General features: G+C 47.7%; 1 protein-coding gene across 1 annotated transcript; it reads right to left on the reverse strand.

Annotated features, from left to right (window-relative positions):
* Nucleotides 1-3,337: 3,337 nt before the first annotated feature.
* Nucleotides 3,338-20,959, reverse strand: LOC139393083 (glucosamine (N-acetyl)-6-sulfatase a). Its single transcript, XM_071141426.1, has 12 exons — nt 20,666-20,959; nt 19,784-19,843; nt 18,787-18,993; nt 15,680-15,745; nt 14,099-14,197; nt 13,616-13,783; nt 11,370-11,452; nt 10,785-10,903; nt 9,564-9,769; nt 7,900-8,121; nt 6,971-7,131; nt 3,338-6,565 (listed from the first exon to the last, which is right to left on the reverse strand). Exons 1-12 carry the CDS (start codon nt 20,825-20,827, stop codon nt 6,496-6,498), a joined length of 1,623 nt encoding a protein of 540 aa, XP_070997527.1. The 5' UTR covers nt 20,828-20,959; the 3' UTR covers nt 3,338-6,495.
* Nucleotides 20,960-21,557: the final 598 nt, after the last annotated feature.

Raw genomic sequence — 21,557 nt, forward strand, 5'->3', positions numbered from 1 at the left:
AAAGATGCACCTGACGACATCCAGAGGGGGTCAGGATGATCTTATCTGTCTAAAGATGCATCTGATGACCTCCCGAGGGGGGCAGGATGATCTGATCTGTCTAAAGATGTGTGTGTGACGACCTCCAGAGGGGTCAGGATGATCTGATCTGTCTAAAGATGCATCTGATCTGTCTAAAGATGTGTGTGTGATGACCTCCAGAGGGGGGCAGGATGATCTGACTGATTGTCTTCACCGGGTCTAAAAATGTGGACAGGATCAGGACAAAGGACACAAGTTAGAACCAGGTATAAACGGGGCTAGGAGCTCTGCCTCATGATTTCCTGCTCTGACAGGTTCTCCACTAGGACCAGCAGAGACACAGAACAGCAGTGGTCTGACAGGTTCTCCACTAGGACCAGAAGAGGGCAGCAGAGACACAGAACAGCAGAGGTCCCCTCCTCCAACCCTGCTCTGACAGGTTCTCCCCTAGGACCAGGTATAAACGGGGCTAGGAGCTCTGCCTCATGATTTCCTGCTCTGACAGGTTCTCCACTAGGACCAGTAGAGACACTAGGTTCTCCATTAGGATCAGAAGAGGGCAGCAGAGACACAGAACAGCAGAGGTCCCCTCCTCCAACCCTGCTCTGACAGGTTCTCCACTAGGACCAGCAGAGACACAGAACAGCAGTGGTCTGACAGGTTCTCCACTAGGACCAGTAGAGACACAGAACAGCAGTGGTCCCCTCCTCCAACCCTGCTCTGACAGGTTCTCCACTAGGACCAGTAGAGACACAGAACACTATTCAATCCCCTCTATTCAACCTCCAGCTGCCTACCCCCTCTATGCAACCTCCAGCTGCCTACCCCCTCTATTCAACCTCCAGCTGTCTACCCTCTCTATTCAACCTCCAGCTGCCTACCCTCTCTATTCAACCTCCAGCTGCCTACCCCCTCTATTCAACCTCCAGCTGCCTACCCCCTCTATTCAACCTCCAGCTGTCTACCCCCTCTATTCAACCTCCAGCTGCCTACCCCCTCTATTCAACCTCCAGCTGCCTACCCCCTCTATTCAACCTCCAGCTGCCTACCCCCTCTATTCAACCTCCAGCTGTCTACCCCCTCTATTCAACCTCCAGCTGTCTACCCCCTCTATTCAACCTGAATTTGTCACAACCCGACTCGTGGGAAGTGAGAAAAGAGCTCTTATCAGACCAGGGCACAAATAATAATAATCAATTTAGCTCTTTATTTAATTAACCATGTTACATATAAAACCCTATTTGTTCATTGAAAATGGTGAATAGATCACCACATATTAATGTTGGGTTGTATTGGAGAGTCTCAGTCTTAAATCATTTTCCACACACAGTCTGTGTCTATTTAGTTTTCATGCTAATGAGGGCCGAGAATCCACTCTCACATAGGTACAGTGGGGCAAAACATTTAATACAGGTAACGAATGGAGGACAGAGGAGCCTCTTAAAGAAGAAGTTACAGGTCTGTGAGAGCCAGAAATCTTGCTTGTTTGTAGCTGACAAAATACTTATTTTCCACCATAATTTGCAAATACATTTATTAAAAATCCTACAATGTGATTTTCTGGATTTTCAGAAGAGAATGTCTTCCTTAATTGACCCCCCATAAACGTAACGGACAAATACCAGGAGCTGTGTCAGGCCCTCCACATCTGTTGACTCATCCAGCTGTAACAGACATATACCAGGACTTGACTCATCCAGCTGTAACAGACATATACCAGGAGCTGTGCCAGGTCTGTTGACTCATCCAGCTGTAACAGACATATACCAGGAGCTGTGTCAGGCCCACCACGTCTGTTGACTCATCCAGCTGTAACAGACATATACCAGGAGCTGTGCCAGGCCCTGTTGACTCATCCAGCTGTAACAGACAAATACCAGGAGCTGTGCCAGGCCCGCTACGTCTGTTGACTCATCCAGCTGTAACAGACATATACCAGGAGCTGTGCCAGGCCCGCTACGTCTGTTGACTCATCCAGCTGTAACAGACATATACCAGGAGCTGTGCCAGGTCTGTTGACCCATCCAGCTGTAACAGACAAATACCAGGAGCTGTGCCAGGTCTGTTGACTCATCCAGCTGTAACATACATATACCAGGAGCTGTGCCAGGCCCTGTTGACTCATCCAGCTGTAACAGACAAATACCAGGAGCTGTGCCAGGCCCGCTACGTCTGTTGACTCATCCAGCTGTAACAGACATATACCAGGAGCTGTGCCAGGCCCGCTACGTCTGTTGACTCATCCAGCTGTAACAGACATATACCAGGAGCTGTGCCAGGTCTGTTGACCCATCCAGCTGTAACAGACATATAATTCATTGGCTTGTATGTGAAGCAGTAATTGTTTCAAAACATCTCCTGCCATGTCACTGATGCGTCGGGAAACAGTGTTGTTTGATGGAGCCATTGTCTGTATAGTTTTTTGGGGCCTTTTCCCCCAGCATTGTCCCAGCCAACAGGAAGAATGAAGTCCTCCACAATAGTATGGGGCTTGCCTGTCCCAGCCAACAGGAAGAATGAAGTCCTCCACAATAGTATGGGGCTTGCCTGTCCCAGCCAACAGGAAGAATGAAGTCCTCCACAATAGTATGGGGCTTGCCTGTCCCAGCCACTCCTCCACAATAGTATGGGGTTTGCCTGTCCCAGCCACTTGGTAGCTCCCCATATAAGACGCTTCTAACTCCTTCTTATTAATGGTATCTGTTGCTTTTATACATGTCTTACTACTCAAAAGTCTTGATTTTCACTCAAAAAACTCCTGTGGATTATCTTTCAAATTGACATGTTTTGTTTCTGAATGTCTGTGGAAGAGGGAAGGTTTCCTGTGAGAGAGTAACGGTTAACGTGATTGGATGAGTAACGGTTAACGTGATTGGATGAGTAACGGTTAACGTGATTGGATGAGTAACGGTTAATGTGATTGGATGTTAATTATTTGACTAGGCTACCTGTATTTGACTTTTATTTCACTGAACAGTAGATGGTCATTGTATTTTTGGCAGTGAAACGAGGCTAATCAGGCAAGAAAAAAAAACAACATTGGACAATATAAACGGACCGTTTGAAAATGTGAATCACATTTGTATTTAGCGTACCCCCGACAGCACCCCGTACCCCAGTTTGGGAACACCTGGACGAATCAACCTTGATCTGGCAGTGTTCCTGTTTGAGGTAAGTTAGTGCTGTGCTGGAACAAACCCCTGCACCCCTTCTCTAGAACCAGGGTTAGTGACCACTGGGGTAACATGTTGTACTACGACTGTGGTCAGATCTCTGTTTTCCCGACAGTACATTTTAAACACCACAAACCAGGAAGTGATTTCAGAATACCGTTAGTTTATTGGACAAAACACCCAGAAATGGAACCGCATAACAAAAAACTACTATCGAAAAATAAAAAAAATGTGCAAAACCATGGAAACATTTTGACAGATTGGAAAGCATCAGAGACTGGCCAATGGATACGGTTGAATTATATGATTGGCAGGTTCGCTGTGTGTGATTAGTCTGACTGTGTAGAGAAACAGGTTAACGGAAGGTAAAGTGGACATTTATTTCTGTAACGTAACTAAATGCACCCTGTAGATAGATATCTATAAGATCAGTTATAATCAACAAGAAACCCTTTGGAATTACACACAAAGTTGATGCTGGTTGATGTGCTGCCATGGCAACACATCAGAAGATGTTCAGTTAAAGCCCTCAGTCTCCCTGACCCCTCCATTGTTTCTTACCGTACCACTAGACTCCTCCCCCTCCATTGTTTCTTGCCGTACCACTAGACTCCTCCCCCTCCACTGTTTCTGGCCGTACCACTAGACTCCTCCCCCTCCACTGTTTCTGTCCGTACCACTAGACTCCTCCCCCTCCACTGTTTCTGTCCGTACCACTAGACTCCTCCCCCTCCACTGTTTCTGTCCGTACCACTAGACTCCTCCCCCTCCACTGTTTCTGTCCGTACCACTAGACTCCTCCCCCTCCACTGTTTCTGTCCGTACCACTAGACTCCTCCCCCTCCACTGTTTCTGTCCGTACCACTAGACTCCTCCCCCTCCACTGTTTCTGTCCGTACCACTAGACTCCTCCCCCTCCACTGTTTCTGTCCGTACCACTAGACTCCTCCCCCTCCACTGTTACTGTCCGTACCACTAGACTCCTCCCCCTCCACTGTTACTGTCCGTACCACTAGACTCCTCCCCCTCCACTGTTACTGTCCGTACCACTACAGACTCCCCCTCCACTGTTACTGTCCGTACCACTACAGACTCCCCCTCCACTGTTACTGTCCGTACCACTACAGACTCCCCCTCCACTGTTACTGTCCGTACCACTACAGACTCCCCCTCCACTGTTTCTGACCGTACCACTAGACTCCTCCCCCTCCACTGTTTCTGTCCGTACCACTAGACTCCTCCCCCTCCACTGTTACTGTCCGTACCACTAGACTCCTCCCCCTCCACTGTTACTGTCCGTACCACTACAGACTCCCCCTCCACTGTTTCTGTCCATACCACTAGACTCCTCCCCCTCCACTGTTTCTGTCCGTACCACTAGACTCCTCCCCCTCCACTGTTACTGGCAGTACCACTAGACTCCTCCCCCTCCACTGTTTCTGTCCGTACCACTAGACTCCTCCCCCTCCACTGTTTCTGTCCATACCACTACAGACTCCCCCTCCACTGTTTCTGCCCGTACCACTAGGGACCCATGTTGGTTGTTTTGGCTCTGTACTCCAGCACTGTGGATTGGAAATGAGACAGTGACTGAGGTTAAAGTGCAGACTGTCAGATTTAATTTGAGGGTATTTTCATCCATATTGGGTGAACCGCTTAGAAATTACACCACTTTTTGTACATAGTCCCCCTATTTTAAGGGACCAAAAGTTTTGGGACAAATTCACTGGTGTATATTAAAGTAGTAGAACATATGTTGTCCCAGATTCTTAGAACACAATGACGACCTCCAGCTGTGACTCTATGAACGTGGATGTCCCAGATTCTTAGAACACAATGACGACCTCCAGCTGGGACTCTAGAAACGTGGAAGTCCCAGATTCTTAGAACACAATGACGACCTCCAGCTGGGACTCTATGAACGTGGATGTCCCAGATTCTTAGAACACAATGACGACCTCCAGCTGGGACTCTATGAACGTGGATGTCCCAGATTCTTAGAACACAATGACGACCTCTAGCTGGGACTCTAGAAACGTGGATGTCCCAGATTCTTAGAACACAATGACGACCTCCAGCTTGTGACTCTATGAACGTGGATGTCCCAGATTCTTAGAACACAATGACGACCTCCAGCTTGTGACTCTATGAACGTGGATGTCCCAGATTCTTAGAACACAATGACGACCTCCAGCTTGTGACTCTATGAACGTGGATGTCCCAGATTCTTAGAACACAATGACGACCTCCAGCTTGTGACTCTATGAACGTGGATGTCCCAGATTCTTAGAACACAATGACGACCTCCAGCTTGTGACTCTATGAACGTGGATGTCCCAGATTCTTAGAACACAATGACGACCTCCAGCTTGTGACTCTATGAACGTGGATGTCCCAGATTCTTAGAACACAATGACGACCTCCAGCTTGTGACTCTATGAACGTGGATGTCCCAGATTCTTAGAACACAATGACGACCTCCAGCTTGTGACTCTATGAACGTGGATGTCCCAGATTCTTAGAACACAATGACGACCTCCAGCTGGGACTCTATGAACGTGGATGTCCCAGATTCTTAGAACACAATGACGACCTCCAGCTGGGACTCTATGAACGTGGATGTCCCAGATCCTCCAGCTGGGACTCTATGAACGTGGATGCATTGGCTGGTTGTTTTGGTTATAGAGCAGATCATTTTGTGCCCAATACAAATGAACGGTAAATAATGGTCATTTGGAGTCACTTTTACCTTTTTAAATAAGAATAGAACATGTTTCTGAACACTTCTACATTAAAAGTGGATTCATTCAGGATTATCCGTAACCATGGTAGCATCCACATTAATGTAGAAGCCTTCAGAAACATATTCTATTCTTATATACAATAAAAGTGACTCCAAAATGACCTGTTTCTGGTCCTACTGGGAGAAAGAGGAACAACCAGAATGGTTTCTAGTCCTACTGGGAGAAAGAGGAACAATAGGTATGGTTTCTAGTCCTACTGTAGCAGGTCAAAACTTGTTAAATATTTGAAAAACAGCTGATTTGAGGTAATTGATTTTCCTCACGTAATTAACAAACACAACATGTAAAATTAAAATCAGTCAAACAATGTCTTAAAATAACCAATCAATGGGTGATACTGTGTCCAAACACAGGGTGTTGTGTACAGACTGTTAAAAGTGCTGTAGTGTGGAGTTTACAGAAGGTCCCCCTCCAACCCCTACAGGGCTGAGGTCTCAGACACTAGGGAACAGCAGCACGGGCTCAGACAGCCCTCCTCTCCTCCTGCTCTTCTCATTTCAGGCCCGTCTCAGCCTGTTGCTCCGGTGGCTCCTGTTGCTGAACATCAGGTGAGGGTCAAACGTATATCTGCAGAGAGAAGAACAGAGGGGTGGTTAGTTCTGGGTGGTCTGGGGAGAGGGTTAGAGCTGGGTGGTCTGGGGAGAGGGTTAGAGCTGGGTGGTCTGGGGAGAGGGTTAGAGCTGGGTGGTCTGGGGAGAGGGTTAGAGCTGGGTGGTCTGGAGAGAGGGTTAGAGCTGGGTGGTCTGGGGAGAGGGTTAGAGCTGGGTGGTCTGGAGAGAGGGTTAGAGCTGGGTGGTCTGGGGAGAGGAGCGGGGGGGTTAGAGCTGGGTGGTCTGTAGAGAGGAGGGGGGGGGGTTAGAGCTGGGTGGTCTGGGGAGAAGAGAGGGGTGGGGGGCTAGAGCTGGGTGGTCTGTATAGAGGAGAGGGGGGGGGGGGTTAGAGCTGGGTGGTTGGTCAGTGTACCGTGCATACCGTGTATCGTAGACCCCAGGGGTCCTACAGGACTGTCCAGAACAGGACTGGAGCATCATCAGTCTGTGGTTCATCTTCTCCAGGACTTCCTGGTCGATGGTCTTAGCCAGGTTAATGAGCTGGTAGGGGTCAACTGTAATGTTATATACCTCCACAAACACCTGGGGAACACAGAGAGAGAGTTAGTTATTACTAATGACCTGGTAGGGGTCTATTGTAATGTTATACACCTGGGGAACACAGAGAGAGAGTTAGTTATTACTAATGACCTGGTAGGGGTCTACTGTAATGTTATACACCTGGGGAACACAGAGAGAGAGTTAGTTATTACTAATGACCTGGTAGGGGTCTATTGTAATGTTATACACCTGGGGAACACAGAGAGAGAGTTAGTTATTACTAATGACCTGGTAGGGGTCTACTGTAATGTTATACACCTGGGGAACACAGAGAGAGAGTTAGTTATTACTAATGACCTGGTAGGGGTCTATTGTAATGTGATACACCTGGGGAACACAGAGAGAGTTAGTTATTACTAATGACCTGGTAGGGGTCTACTGTAATGTTATACACCTGGGGAACACAGAGAGAGAGTTAGTTATTACTAATGACCTGGTAGGGGTCTATTGTAATGTGATACACCTGGGGAACACAGAGAGAGAGTTAGTTATTACTAATGACCTGGTAGGGGTCTATTGTAATGTGATACACCTGGGGAACACAGAGAGAGAGTTAGTTATTACTAATGACCTGGTAGGGGTCTACTGTAATGTTATACACCTGGGGAACACAGAGAGAGAGTTAGTTATTACTAATGACCTGGTAGGGGTCTAATGAAATGTTATACACCTGGGGAACACAGAGAGAGATATTAGCTGGTGAGACATGTCTACACATCCCTAGTGACTAAACAGTTCTCTCCCTTTTACCTCGTTGTCATCAAACTCGCAGTACTGGAGGTTGGCAGAGGGGGCGACGGTACGAACGCAGGCGTACGTGTTGTTGAAGGAGTCCTCACACACACAGTCAGGGAAACATACGGAGACCCCAGGACCCAGCAGGGGGCAGGCGGGATCAGACACATTAGACCCCTCCCCTTCATACTCCACCAGGAAGTCTGTTCTCCACGTAGTGCTGTTCACAGATCCCTCCTGACACAGAGAATACACACACACCAGTTAAACACTGATCCCTCCTGACACAGAGAATACACACAACTGCCACCATGTCTGGGCTGCGTTGCGCTAGGCTACTGGGCTGCGTTGCGCTAGGCTACTGGGCTGCGTTGCGCTAGGCTACTGGGCTGCGTTGCGCTAGGCTACGTTGCGCTAGGCTACGTTGCGCTAGGCTACGTTGCGCTAGGCTACTGGGCTGCGTTGCGCTAGGCTAGGCTACTAGGCTACGTTGTGCTAGGCTACTAGGCTACGTTGTGCTAGGCTACTAGGCTACGTTGTGCTAGGCTACGTTGTGCTAGGCTACGTTGTGCTAGGCTACGTTGTGCTAGGCTGCGTTGTGCTAGGCTACTAGGCTACGTTGTGCTAGGCTACTAGGCTACGTTGTGCTAGGCTACGTTGTGCTAGGCTACTAGGCTACGTTGTGCTAGGCTACGTTGTGCTAGGCTACTAGGCTACGTTGTGCTAGGCTACTAGGCTACGTTGTGCTAGGCTACTAGGCTACGTTGTGCTAGGCTACTAGGCTACGTTGTGCTAGGCTACTAGGCTACGTTGTGCTAGGCTACGTTGTGCTCGGCTACTAGGCTACGTTGTGCTAGGCTACTAGGCTACGTTGTGCTAGGCTACTAGGCTACGTTGTGCTAGGCTACGTTGTGCTAGGCTACTAGGCTACGTTGTGCTAGGCTACGTTGTGCTAGGCTACTAGGCTACGTTGTGCTAGGCTACTAGGCTACGTTGTGCTAGGCTACTAGGCTGCGTTGACGTTGTACTAGGTGTTATATATAGTATAGTGGGTTCTGTATGGGTTCTCACCAGTACAGACAGGAAGGACATGACGTTGTACTAGGTGTTATATGTAGTATAGTGGGTTCTCACCAGTACAGACAGGAAGGACATGACGTTGTACTAGGTGTTATATATAGTATAGTGTGTTCTGTATGGGTTCTCACCAGTACAGACAGGAAGGACATGACGTTGTACTATGTGTTATATATATATAGTATTGTGGGTTCTCACCAGTACAGACAGGAAGGACATGACGTTGTACTATGTGTTATATATATATAGTATTGTGGGTTCTCACCAGTACAGACAGGAAGGACATGACGTTGTACTAGGTGTTATATATAGTATAGTGGGTTCTGTATGGGTTCTCACCAGTACAGACAGGAAGGACATGACGTTGTACTAGGTGTTATATATAGTATAGTGGGTTCTGTATGGGTTCTCACCAGTACAGACAGGAAGGACATGACGTTGTACTACGTGTTATATATAGTATAGTGGGTTCTCACCAGTACAGACAGGAAGGACATGACGTTGTACTATGTGTTATGGATAGTATTGTGGGTTCTCACCAGTACAGACAGGAAGGACATGACGTTGTACTACGTGTTATATATAGTATAGTGGGTTCTCACCAGTACAGACAGGAAGGACATGCCATCCATGGTAGTCTTGCTGACGTTGTAACCGGCCATGTCCAGGATGGTAGGACCCAGGTCAACGTTCTGGACCGCCAGCCCGGTGGTCTGGTTAGGCTTGATGTTGGGCCCTCGGATCAGCAGAGGAACTCTTATATCAGACTCATACAGCTGCCTCTTATCCAGGGGGAGAGAGAACTGACCTAGGGGGGTGGGAGGAGGAGAGGGGGGGGGTCAGCGGAGTGGTATCCAGGGGGAGAGAGAACTGACCTGGGGGGGTGGGAGGAGGAGAGGGGGGGGTCAGCGGAGTGGTATCCAGGGGGAGAGAGAACTGACCTGGGGGGGTGGGAGGAGGAGGAGGGGGTCAGCGGAGTGGTAGCTATCCTCTTAGGAGGGGTGGAGCTTTACTTTTCTGAAGGCGGCAGGGTAGCCTAGTGGTTAGAGCGTTGGACTAGTAACCGGAAGGTTGTGAGTTCAAACCCCCGAGCTGACAAGGTACAAATCTGTCGTTCTGCCCCTGAACAGGCAGTTAACCCACTGTTCCCAGGCCGTCATTGAAAATAAGAATTTGTTCTTAACTGACTTGCCTGGTTAAATAAAGGTAAAAAAAATAAAAATAAAAATAAAATAAAAAAATAAAAGGCAGTGTATGTGTATGTGTTGTGTACCTGTGTCAGGTGTGTTGTGTACCTGCGTCAGGTGCGTTGTGTACCTGCGTCAGGTGCGTTGTGTACCTGCGTCAGGTGCGTTGTGTACCTGCGTCAGGTGTGTTGTGTACCTGTGTCAGGTGTGTTGTGTACCTGTGTCAGGTGTGTTGTGTACTTGCGTCAGGTGTGTTGTGTACTTGCGTCAGGTGTGTTGTGTACCTGCGTCAGGTGTGTTGTGTACCTGCGTCAGGTGTGTTGTGTACCTGCGTCAGGTGTGTTGTGTACCTGTGTCAGGTGTGTTGTGTACCTGTGTCAGGTGTGTTGTGTACCTGTGTCAGGTGCGTTGTGTACCTGTGTCAGGTGTGTTGTGTACCTGTGTCAGGTGTGTTGTGTACCTGTGTCAGGTGTGTTGTGTACCTGTGTCAGGTGTGTTGTGTACCTGTGTCAGGTGTGTTGTGTACCTGTGTCAGGTGTGTTGTGTACCTGCGTCAGGTGTGTTGTGTACCTGCGTCAGGTGTGTTGTGTACTTGCGTCAGGTGTGTTGTGTACCTGCGTCAGGTGTGTTGTGTACCTGTGTGGTATCCGTTGTCTGAGGTAAAGATGATGTAAGTGTTGTCCAGTTCCCCTCTGACCTCTAACCTCTTCACCACCTTCTCCACCAAGTCATCCACTGACAGCAGAGTACGCCACCTAGTGGGGGGGAGGGCAAACATTACTCAAAGGATAGGGGGGGATACATTATAACTCATAAAGGATAGGGGGGGATACATTATAACTCATAAAGGATAGGGGGGGATACATTATAACTCATAAAGGATACATTATAACTCATAAAGGATGGGGGGGATACATTATAACTCATAAAGGATAGGGGGATACATTATAACTCATAAAGGATACATTATAACTCATAAAGGATGGGGGGGATACATTATAACTCATAAAGGATAGGGGGGGATACATTATAACTCATAAAGGATAGGGGGGGATACATTATAACTCATAAAGGATAGGGGGGGATACATTATAACTCATAAAGGATAGGGGGGGATACATTATAACTCATAAAGGATAGGGGGGGATACATTATCACTCAAAGGATAGGGGGGTGTTGTGAGAGAAGATGGGAGGAGAGAGAAGAGGAGGTACTACTAACCGTTTCCTGTAGGCCTCGTCCAGCAACTCGATAGAGGAGTTGGTCATGGGAGTCTTGGCCTGTCTGATCAGCCAGTGCTTGTCCTGGAGAAGGTCATTATGGGAAAGACAGAGCACTAATTAACTGGTAGGTCTCTGTGGTGTGTTGAGAGGTCAGACGTGGCCATCAGACAGTGGGAAAGGAGAGGGGATACCTAGTCTGAAAGCACTGAAATGTGTCTTCAGCATTTAACCCAACCCCTTAATCCACGTCAACGACATCAGCTCCCGTAAAGCATTATTGTTAGGGGTAACTGCCTTGCTCAAGAGAAGAACGTCTCGGGGGTTCGAACCAGAAATCTTTCGATTACTGGCCCTACGCTAGGCTACACGTCACCCCTAAAACGTTAGTGAGAACGAAGAGACGGTGTGGTGTGGTTGGTGTGGTGTGGTATGGTTGGTGTGGTGTGGTATGGTTGGTGTGTGGTATGGTTGGTGTGGTATGGTTGGTGTGGTATGGTTGGTGTGGTGTGGTATGGTTGGTGTGGTATGGTTGGTGTGTGGTATGGTTGTTGTGGTGTGGTTGGTGTGTGGTATGGTTGGTGTGGTATGGTTGGTGTGGTTGGTGTGGTATGGTTGGTGTGGTGTGGTATGGTTGGTGTGGTTGGTGTGGTATGGTTGGTGTGTTGTGGTGTGGTGTGGTATGGTTGGTGTGGTGTGTTGTGGTGTGGTATGGTTGGTGTGTGGTATGGTTGGTGTGGTGTGTTGTGGTATGGTTGGTGTGGTGTGTTGTGGTATGGTATGGTTGGTGTGTGGTATGGTAGGTGTGGTGTGGTTGGTGTGGTTGGTATGGTTGGTGTGTGGTATGGTTGGTGTGGTGTGGTGTGGTATGGTTGGTGTGTGGTATGGTTGGTGTGTGGTTGGTGTGGTGTGGTATGGTTGGTGTGGTATGGTTGGTGTGGTGTGGTTGGTATGGTTGGTGTGTGGTGTGGTGTGGTTGGTATGGTTGGTGTGTGGTATGGTTGGTGTGGTGTGGTGTGGTTGTTGTGGTGTGGTATGGTTGGTGTGGTGTGGTATGGTTGGTGTGGTGTGGTATGGTTGGTGTGGTATGGTTGGTGTGGTGTGGTATGGTTGGTGTGGTATGGTTGGTGTGGTGTGGTTGTTGTGGTGTGGTATGGTTGGTGTGGTGTGGTTGGTGTGGTGTGGTTGGTGTGGTATGGTTGGTGTGGTATGGTTGGTATGGTTGGTGTGGTATGGTTGGTGTGGGTGGTATGGTTGGTGTGGTGTGGTGTGGTATGGTTGGTGTGGTGTGGTATGGTTGGTGTGGTTGGTATGGTTGGTGTGTGGTGTGGTAGGTGTGGTGTGGTATGGTTGGTATGGTTGGTGTGTGGTATGGTTGGTGTGTGGTATGGTTGGTGTGGTGTGGTATGGTTGGTGTGTGGTGTGGTTGGTGTGGTGTGGTATGGTTGGTGTGGTGTGGTATGGTTGTTGTGGTGTGGTTGTTGTGGTATGGTTGTTGTGGTATGGTATGGTTGTTGTGGTGTGGTTGGTGTGTGGTATGGTTGGTGTGGTGTGGTATGGTTGGTGTGTGGTTGGTGTGGTGTGGTATGGTGTGGTGTGGTATGGTTGGTGTGGTATGGTGTGGTAGGTGTGTGGTTGGTGTGGTGTGGTATGGTTGGTGTGGTATGGTTGGTGTGGTATGGTTGGTGGTGTGGTTGGTGTGGGGTATGGTTGGTGTGGGGTATGGTTGGTGTATGGTATGGTTGGTGTGGTGTGGTTGGTGTGGTATGGTTGGTGTGGTGTGGTTGGTGTGGTGTGGTATGGTTGGTGTGGTGTGGTTGGTGTGGTATGGTTGGTGTGGTGTGGTATGGTTGGTGTGGTATGGTTGGTGTGGTGTGGTGTGGTAGGTGTGGTGTGGGGTATGGTTGGTGTGTGGTATGGTTGGTGTGTGGTATGGTTGGTGTGTGGTATGGTTGGTGTGTGGTGTGGTATGGTTGGTGTGTGGTGTGGTATGGTTGGTGTGTGGTGTGGTATGGTTGGTGTGTGGTGTGGTTGGTGTGGTATGGTTGGTGTGGTGTGGTATGGTTGGTGTGGTATGGTTGGTGTGGTGTGGTATGGTTGGTGTGGTGTGGTTGGTGTGGTGTGGTATGGTTGGTGTGGTGTGGTTGGTGTGGTGTGGTATGGTTGGTGTGGTGTGGTATGGTGTGGTTGGTGTGGTTGGTGTGGTGTGGTATGGTTGGTGTGGTTGTTTCCATGTTTGGAGCCTACCTTCCCATGGACGTTGAAGTTGGGGTCTCGAGGGGCCTTGAGGTCCTTGAAGCGGTCCTGGTACTGCGGGGCGGGGGTCCAGGGGGCGTGGGGGGCGGGGGTCGAAACCATCATGAAAAACGGACGGTAGTTAGACTTATACTGGAGGAAGTCTAGAGACATGTTGGTCTGGAGAGGACAGAAACAGAGGTAGTTAGACTGGAGGAAGTCTAGAGAGGACAGAGACAGAGGTAGTTAGACTGGAGGAAGTCTAGAGAGGACAGAAACAGAGGTAGTTAGACTGGAGGAAGTCTAGAGAGGACAGAGACAGAGGTAGTTAGACTGGAGGAAGTCTAGAGAGGACAGAGACAGAGGTAGTTAGACTGGTGTTGATCCCAGACTGATGCTGTAGTGATCAGACCAGGAGTTAGTGGACAGAGATAGAGGTGGTTAGACAGGATATGTTCTGTGTCCTTCAGTAGGACTACTAGCAGATCTTCTTACCAGTACGTCTGTCAGGTAGTCTTCACTGTAGTTCCCTCCATGCTTCTTAGGCTTCCCATTCACAGACAGTGTGTAGTTGTAGTACCTAGAGTTCCTCTCCTGAATAGAACACAGACAGTGTGTAGTTGTAGTACCTAGAGTTCCTCTCCTGAATAGATCAGACAGTGTAGTACCTAGAGTTCCTCTCCTGAATAGAACAGTGTAGGTCCTAGAGTTCCTCTCCTGAATAGAACACAGACAGTGTAGTACCTAGAGTTCCTCTCCTGAATAGAACAGTGTAGGTCCTAGAGTTCCTCTCCTGAATAGAACACAGACAGTGTAGTACCTAGAGTTCCTCTCCTGAATAGAACAGTGTAGGTCCTAGAGTTCCTCTCCTGAATAGAACAGACAGTGTAGTACCTAGAGTTCCTCTCCTGAATAGAACAGTGTAGGTCCTAGAGTTCCTCTCCTGAATAGAACACAGACAGTGTAGTACCTAGAGTTCCTCTCCTGAATAGAACAGTGTAGGTCCTAGAGTTCCTCTCCTGAATAGAACACAGACAGTGTAGTACCTAGAGTTCCTCTCCTGAATAGAACAGTGTAGGTCCTAGAGTTCCTCTCCTGAATAGAACAGACAGTGTAGTACCTAGAGTTCCTCTCCTGAATAGAACAGTGTAGGTCCTAGAGTTCCTCTCCTGAATAGAACACAGACAGTGTAGTACCTAGAGTTCCTCTCCTGAATAGAACACAGACAGTGTAGGTCCTAGAGTTCCTCTCCTGAATAGAACAGACAGTGTAGGTCCTAGAGTTCCTCTCCTGAATAGAACAGACAGTGTAGGTCCTAGAGTTCCTCTCCTGAATAGAACACAGACAGTGTAGTACCTAGAGTTCCTCTCCTGAATAGAACAGACAGTGTAGGTCCTAGAGTTCCTCTCCTGAATAGAACACAGACAGTGTAGGTCCTAGAGTTCCTCTCCTGAATAGAACAGACAGTGTAGGTCCTAGAGTTCCTCTCCTGAATAGAACAGACAGTGTAGGTCCTAGAGTTCCTCTCCTGAATAGAACAGACAGTGTAGGTCCTAGAGTTCCTCTCCTGAATAGAACACAGACAGTGTATCTATGTCACTACAGTATTTTAATATTATTAAATGAATAAGTGAAGGAGATAAAGTTGACCGTCGTATCTAGATTCAGTAGACTAGAGGAGATAAAGTTGTCTGTCGTGTTTCTAGATTCAGTAGACCACAGAGGAGATAAAGTTGTCTGTCGTGTTTCTGCCGGAACATTCTCAACTTCCCCCTGATCCTGACCTTTAGTGACCTCTAACCTCAGTTACCCTTGCAGATATAGTAAACCAGGTATGTCAACAATCTTTGATTGATGTGATTTTCCTTCCCAGAGGAAAAACCAGGCCAGAGCGAGCAGCAGACGCAGCATCGTTGATTAATGATGGAGTCAGGAATACTGGCAGAAATACGTCTCTGGGGGTCAAAGTGGACCATTAGATTAGACTCACTAGACTGCTGAGGTGACATGTTGCTCTCACCAGAGTCTAGACTGATGTTGTGACGTTAGTAATATAGTGTATAAATGTAGTCTCACCAGTCCGACCCAGTAGTCCCATCCCAGAGGAACGTGCTCCACTCCTCCTGCATCTGGGTTCCCATACTGAAACAGAGACAGTGACTCAGTGGTTAGGGTTGGGGGTTAGAGGGTTAGGGTTAGGAGCAGACAGGAAGTTAGGGTAAGGGAAGGGTTAGGGTTAGGGTTAGGGACATAGGAACAGACAGAGAGGGTTAGGGTAGGGTTAGGGTCGGGGTTAGGGTTAAGGTTAGGGTCAGGGTTAGGGACATAGGAACAGACGGAGAGGGTTAGGGTTAGAGGGTTAGGAACAGACAGAGTACTGCGACTCTGAGATAAAGACATTCAGACAGAGAGTTAGGGACATACATCTTTACTTCCTCTACATAGATGCATAGTGTGTGACTCAGTGGTAAGGGTTAGGAACAGACAGAGAGTTAGGGACATAGAAACATACAGGAACAGACCGGGTGACTAGGAACATACATGACGATGCTGTCTAGTGTAACCTACATACATGACAGGACATGATGCTGTCTAGTGTAACCTACATACATGACACGATGCTGTCTAGTGTAACCTACATACATGACAGGACATGATGCTGTCTAGTGTAACCTACATACATGACACGATGCTGTCTAGTGTAACCTACATACATGACAGGACATGATGCTGTCTAGTGTAACCTACATACATGACACGATGCTGTCTAGTGTAACCTACATACATGACAGGACATGATGCTGTCTAGTGTAACCTACATACATGACACGATGCTGTCTAGTGTAACCTACATACATGACAGGACATGATGCTGTCTAGTGTAACCTACATACATGACACGATGCTGTCTAGTGTAACCTACATACATGACACGATGCTGTCTAGTGTAACCTACATACATGACACGATGCTGTCTAGTGTAACCTACATACATGACAGGACATGATGATGCTGTCTAGTGTAACCTACATACATGACACAATGCTGTCTAGTGTAACCTACATACATGACAGGACATGATGCTGTCTAGTGTAACCTACATACATGACACGATGCTGTCTAGTGTAACCTACATACATGACAGGACATGATGCTGTCTAGTGTAACCTACATACATGACAGGACATGATGCTGTCTAGTGTAACCTACATACATGACATGATGCTGTCTAGTGTAACCTACATACATGACACGATGCTGTCTAGTGTAACCTACATACATGACAGGACATGATGCTGTCTAGTGTAACCTACATACATGACAGGACATGATGCTGTCTAGTGTAACCTACATACATGACATGATGCTGTCTAGTGTAACCTACATACATGACATGATGCTGTCTAGTGTAACCTACATACATGACATGATGCTGTCTAGTGTAACCTACATACATGACATGATGCTGTCTAGTGTAACCTACATACATGACACGATGCTGTCTAGTGTAACCTACATACATGACAGGACATGATGCTGTCTAGTGTAACCTACATACATGACAGGACATGATGCTGTCTAGTGTAACCTACATACATGACATGACATGATGCTGTGAAGATGCTGTGTGTGGTATGGTTGTGGCATACTGTCATATTGCTGAAGACTTGTCCAAAGTAAATGCTGTTTTGAATTGAATAACCTGGTTGAGGTACTTCCCAGTGTAGAAGGTCTGGTAACCAGCGTAGGGTTAGTGGTAGAGTTAGGTGGTAGAGTTGGTGAGGTATATCTACCTGGTTGAGGTGCTTCCCAGTGTAGAAGGTCTGGTAACCAGCGTAGGGTTAGTGGTAGAGTTAGGTGGTATATCTACCTGGTTGAGGTACTTCCCAGTGTAGAAGGTCTGGTAACCAGCGTAGGGTTAGTGGTAGAGTTAGGTGGTAGAGTTGGTGAGGTATATCTACCTGGTTGAGGTACTTCCCAGTGTAGAAGGTCTGGTAACCAGCGTAGGGTTAGTGGTAGAGTTAGGTGGTAGAGTTGGTGAGGTATATCTACCTGGTTGAGGTGCTTCCCAGTGTAGAAGGTCTGGTAGCCAGCGTAGGGTTAGTGGTAGAGTTAGGTGGTAGAGTTGGGTGGTATATCTACCTGGTTGAGGTGTTTCCCAGTGTAGAAGGTCTGGTAGCCAGCGTAGGGTTAGTGGTAGAGTTAGGTGGTAGAGTTGGTGAGGTATATCTACCTGGTTGAGGTACTTCCCAGTGTAGAAGGTCTGGTAGCCAGCGTAGGGTTAGTGGTAGAGTTAGGTGGTAGAGTTGGTGAGGTATATCTACCTGGTTGAGGTGCTTCCCAGTGTAGAAGGTCTGGTAGCCAGCGTAGGGTTAGTGGTAGAGTTGGTGAGGTATATCTACCTGGTTGAGGTACTTCCCAGTGTAGAAGGTCTGGTAACCAGCGTAGGGTTAGTGGTAGAGTTAGGTGGTAGAGTTGGTGAGGTATAGCTACCTGGTTGAGGTGCTTCCCAGTGTAGAAGGTCTGGTAGCCAGCGTAGGGTTAGTGGTGGAGTTGGTGAGGTACATCTACCTGGTTGAGGTGCTTCCCAGTGTAGAAGGTCTGGTAGCCAGCGTAGGGTTAGTGGTAGAGTTAGGTGGTAGAGTTGGTGAGGTATATCTACCTGGTTGAGGTACTTCCCAGTGTAGAAGGTCTGGTAGCCAGCGTAGGGTTAGTGGTAGAGTTAGGTGGTAGAGTTGGTGAGGTATATCTACCTGGTTGAGGTGCTTCCCAGTGTAGAAGGTCTGGTAGCCAGCGTAGAGTTAGTGGTAGAGTTAGGTGGTAGAGTTGGTGAGGTATATCTACCTGGTTGAGGTGTTTCCCAGTGTAGAAGGTCTGGTAGCCAGCGTAGGGTTAGTGGTAGAGTTGGTGAGGTATATCTACCTGGTTGAGGTACTTCCCAGTGTAGAAGGTCTGGTAGCCAGCGTAGGGTTAGTGGTAGAGTTAGGTGGTAGAGTTGGTGAGGTATATCTACCTGGTTGAGGTACTTCCCAGTGTAGAAGGTCTGGTAACCAGCGTAGGGTTAGTGGTAGAGTTAGGTGGTAGAGTTGGTGAGGTATATCTACCTGGTTGAGGTGCTTCCCAGTGTAGAAGGTCTGGTAACCAGCGTAGGGTTAGTGGTAGAGTTGGTGAGGTATATCTACCTGGTTGAGGTACTTCCCAGCGAAGAAGGTCTGGTAGCCAGCATAGGCCTGCAGTAGAGCAGGGAAGGTCTTGGGCTCCTGGGTCTTCTGCCAGGCCGTGCTGCTGCAGTTCCCCTCCAGAGTGTTGTTGATCACATGGTGGTTATGAGGATACTTTCCTGTTAGGATGCTGGCTCTGCTGGGACAGCACAGTGGGCTGGCTACAAACTGGGATAAACACAACAACATACTCCCATCAGCATGTCTCCTGGTGCAGTGACACTACACTCATTCATCTCCCGTCCTGCCCCTGAAACCCTCATCATGCATTCATCTCCCATCCTGCCCCTGAAACCCTCATCATGCATTCATCTCCCATCCTGCCCCTGAAACCCTCATCATGCATTCATCTCCCATCCTGCCCCTGAAACCCTCATCATGCATTCATCTCCCATCCTGCCCCTGAAACCCTCATCATGCATTCATCTCCCATCCTGCCCCTGAAACCCTCATCATGCATTCATCTCCCATCCTGCCCCTGAAACCCTCATCATGCATTCATCTCCCCATCCTGCCCCTGAAACCCTCATCATGCATTCATCTCCCCATCCTGCCCCTGAAACCCTCATCATGCATTCATCTCCCATCCTGCCCCTGAAACCCTCATCATGCATTAATCTCCCATCCTGCCCCTGAAACCCTCATCATGCATTAATCTCCCATCCTGCCCCTGAAACCCTCATCATGCATTCATCTCCCATCCTGCCCCTGAAACCCTCATCATGCATTCATCTCCCGTCCTGCCCCTGAAACCCTCATCATGCATTCATCTCCCGTCCTGCCCCTGAAACCCTCATCATGCATTCATCTCCCGTCCTGCCCCTGAAACCCTCATCATGCATTCATCTCCCATCCTGCCCCTGAATATGATACTCACAGCGTTGGAGACCAACCCTAACCCTGAACAGGATACTCACAGCGTTGGAGACCAACCCCTAACCCTGAACAGGATACTCACAGCGTTGGTAAAGGTGATCCCTGCTTCACCAATCAGTTTCTTGGTCTTGTTCAGTGGGGTCTGAAGAAACACAATGCGGGTTTTAGAATGGATGTCCCATCCTGAAACCTCAGCTCACAGACACACCTGTCCCGGTAACTTATTTCACACTGATCTGTCATCAACATCTGCCGGTTCTAAACTTTACAATAATAACAATCTGAAAAATGTACCTGGATTACAGCATCAAACAGTATCATAAGATTCTCCTGGCCAGACTTCTAGTATACCTACTGAGCATACTGAACTAGTTCAGACTGGCTGCCAAAGACCTGGACTGTGAGAGCAGGGCCCTGCTAAACAATAAGGTGAGAATAGAACCTACTGAAAACATGTCTGCCTTGGGATTTAGGCTAGTTTAGAGAGGAGGAACTGATCACGGGTTTATGAAGGGCCCAGTCCATCAGCTTTAGCTATTGCTGTAGTCGTGTGTATCAAGACTCTCAGAAGTAGGATTGCTGATCAGGGATCAGGTCCATGTAATATTATCCATTATGGAAGAACATCTAAACTGATCAGGGATCAGCAGGACTCCTGACATTTGACACATCCAGTCATGATATGATTGTTCTGTAGGCTGGTGAGATCGGGGACATGATTAGGCTAGGTTGGCTTGAGGGGGTAGATAACCTAGCAGGTCATGATCAACTTTTGCAAAACAACAACACACCCTCAACATAGCTGGGCTATATGTGATGGCTATCTATGTATCTAACTAACTCCGCAGCCTAACCGTTAACTAAAGCGAAACACTGCGCGCATCAGCCCTTAGCAGTTCCAACCTAACGTTAGTTCTTCAAACACACCACCAATATATTAAACTAATGTTGTAAAGTGATTTACCATGCCCCCAATAACGACATCCAGGTCATCGGTGAGGATCAAAACAACGTTGGGTCTGTGATACCACTTGGCAACGACACAGCAGCGGTTATTCAACAGCAAGGTGACGCAGATTAAGAGACAATTCAATAACGTTGGCAGATTTAACCGAATCGAGGTCATGTTTCACTGTGAAATTAAAGACGGTGTCTTCTCGCTGCGACTCCTAAATTGATAAAAGCGTGAAACGTAGTTAGGAAAATGCTCCTGTGAGGGGGTTAGAATGACTCCGTTGTAAAGTACGCACGAATAAGTAAGCGCTTTCGGGTCACGGATTTGTATACACCTTCAGAATAAGAGTCAAATCAAGCTTTATTTATACAGCACATTTCAGACAGAATGCAACGCAGTGGAGTACCATAGTATGAGTCATATTACCCATAAAACCTAGTGGTCAAACAAGGAAATAGTTCCAGTCATTTTTTCATTATTCATTTTTCCCATAAGAGATTTTAGAAACACCTAAAATAATGTCTGTTTTGATAACAGTGTAAATCTCTAGGACAATGTGACTTGCGGATGTTGCAGGGTTAAATGCAAAACACTTTTCGGTTGAGTGCATTCAGTTGTTCAACTGGCTAGGTATCCTCTTCCCCTTTCCCTTCTAATTAGCTAGATCATCATATTGATTGTTAGAAAAGCCATTTACACATTTAAATCAACATTTCCAACAGCATGCTTGCCAAAAACTGCTGGGGTTTCAAACAACAATTAACTATGTAAACTATTACAGCCCAGGCTTCAATCATATCTGTCTAAATCAGGATTTAATATTTTCCCGGTATTTTACAAATGGTCCATCCTGAGAATAAATCACTTTTCTCGCTGGTTAACCCGGTCTTTCCCGCCAAAA

The sequence above is a fragment of the Oncorhynchus clarkii genome, chromosome 33, assembly GCF_045791955.1.
Source record: "Oncorhynchus clarkii lewisi isolate Uvic-CL-2024 chromosome 33, UVic_Ocla_1.0, whole genome shotgun sequence".
Classification (NCBI taxonomy): domain Eukaryota; kingdom Metazoa; phylum Chordata; class Actinopteri; order Salmoniformes; family Salmonidae; genus Oncorhynchus; species Oncorhynchus clarkii.

Coding starts and splice junctions, on each gene's coding strand:
- LOC139393083 (XM_071141426.1), bottom strand. CDS start 20,827: ATGACCTCGATTCGGTTAAATCTGCCAACGTTATTGAATTGTCTCTTA. Junction 19,844..20,665: donor ATGTCGTTATTGGGGGCATG/GTAAATCACTTT, acceptor GTGTTTCTTCAG/ACCCCACTGAACAAGACCAA. Junction 8,122..9,563: donor TGTCCTTCCTGTCTGTACTG/GTGAGAACCCAC, acceptor TCTCTGTGTCAG/GAGGGATCTGTGAACAGCAC.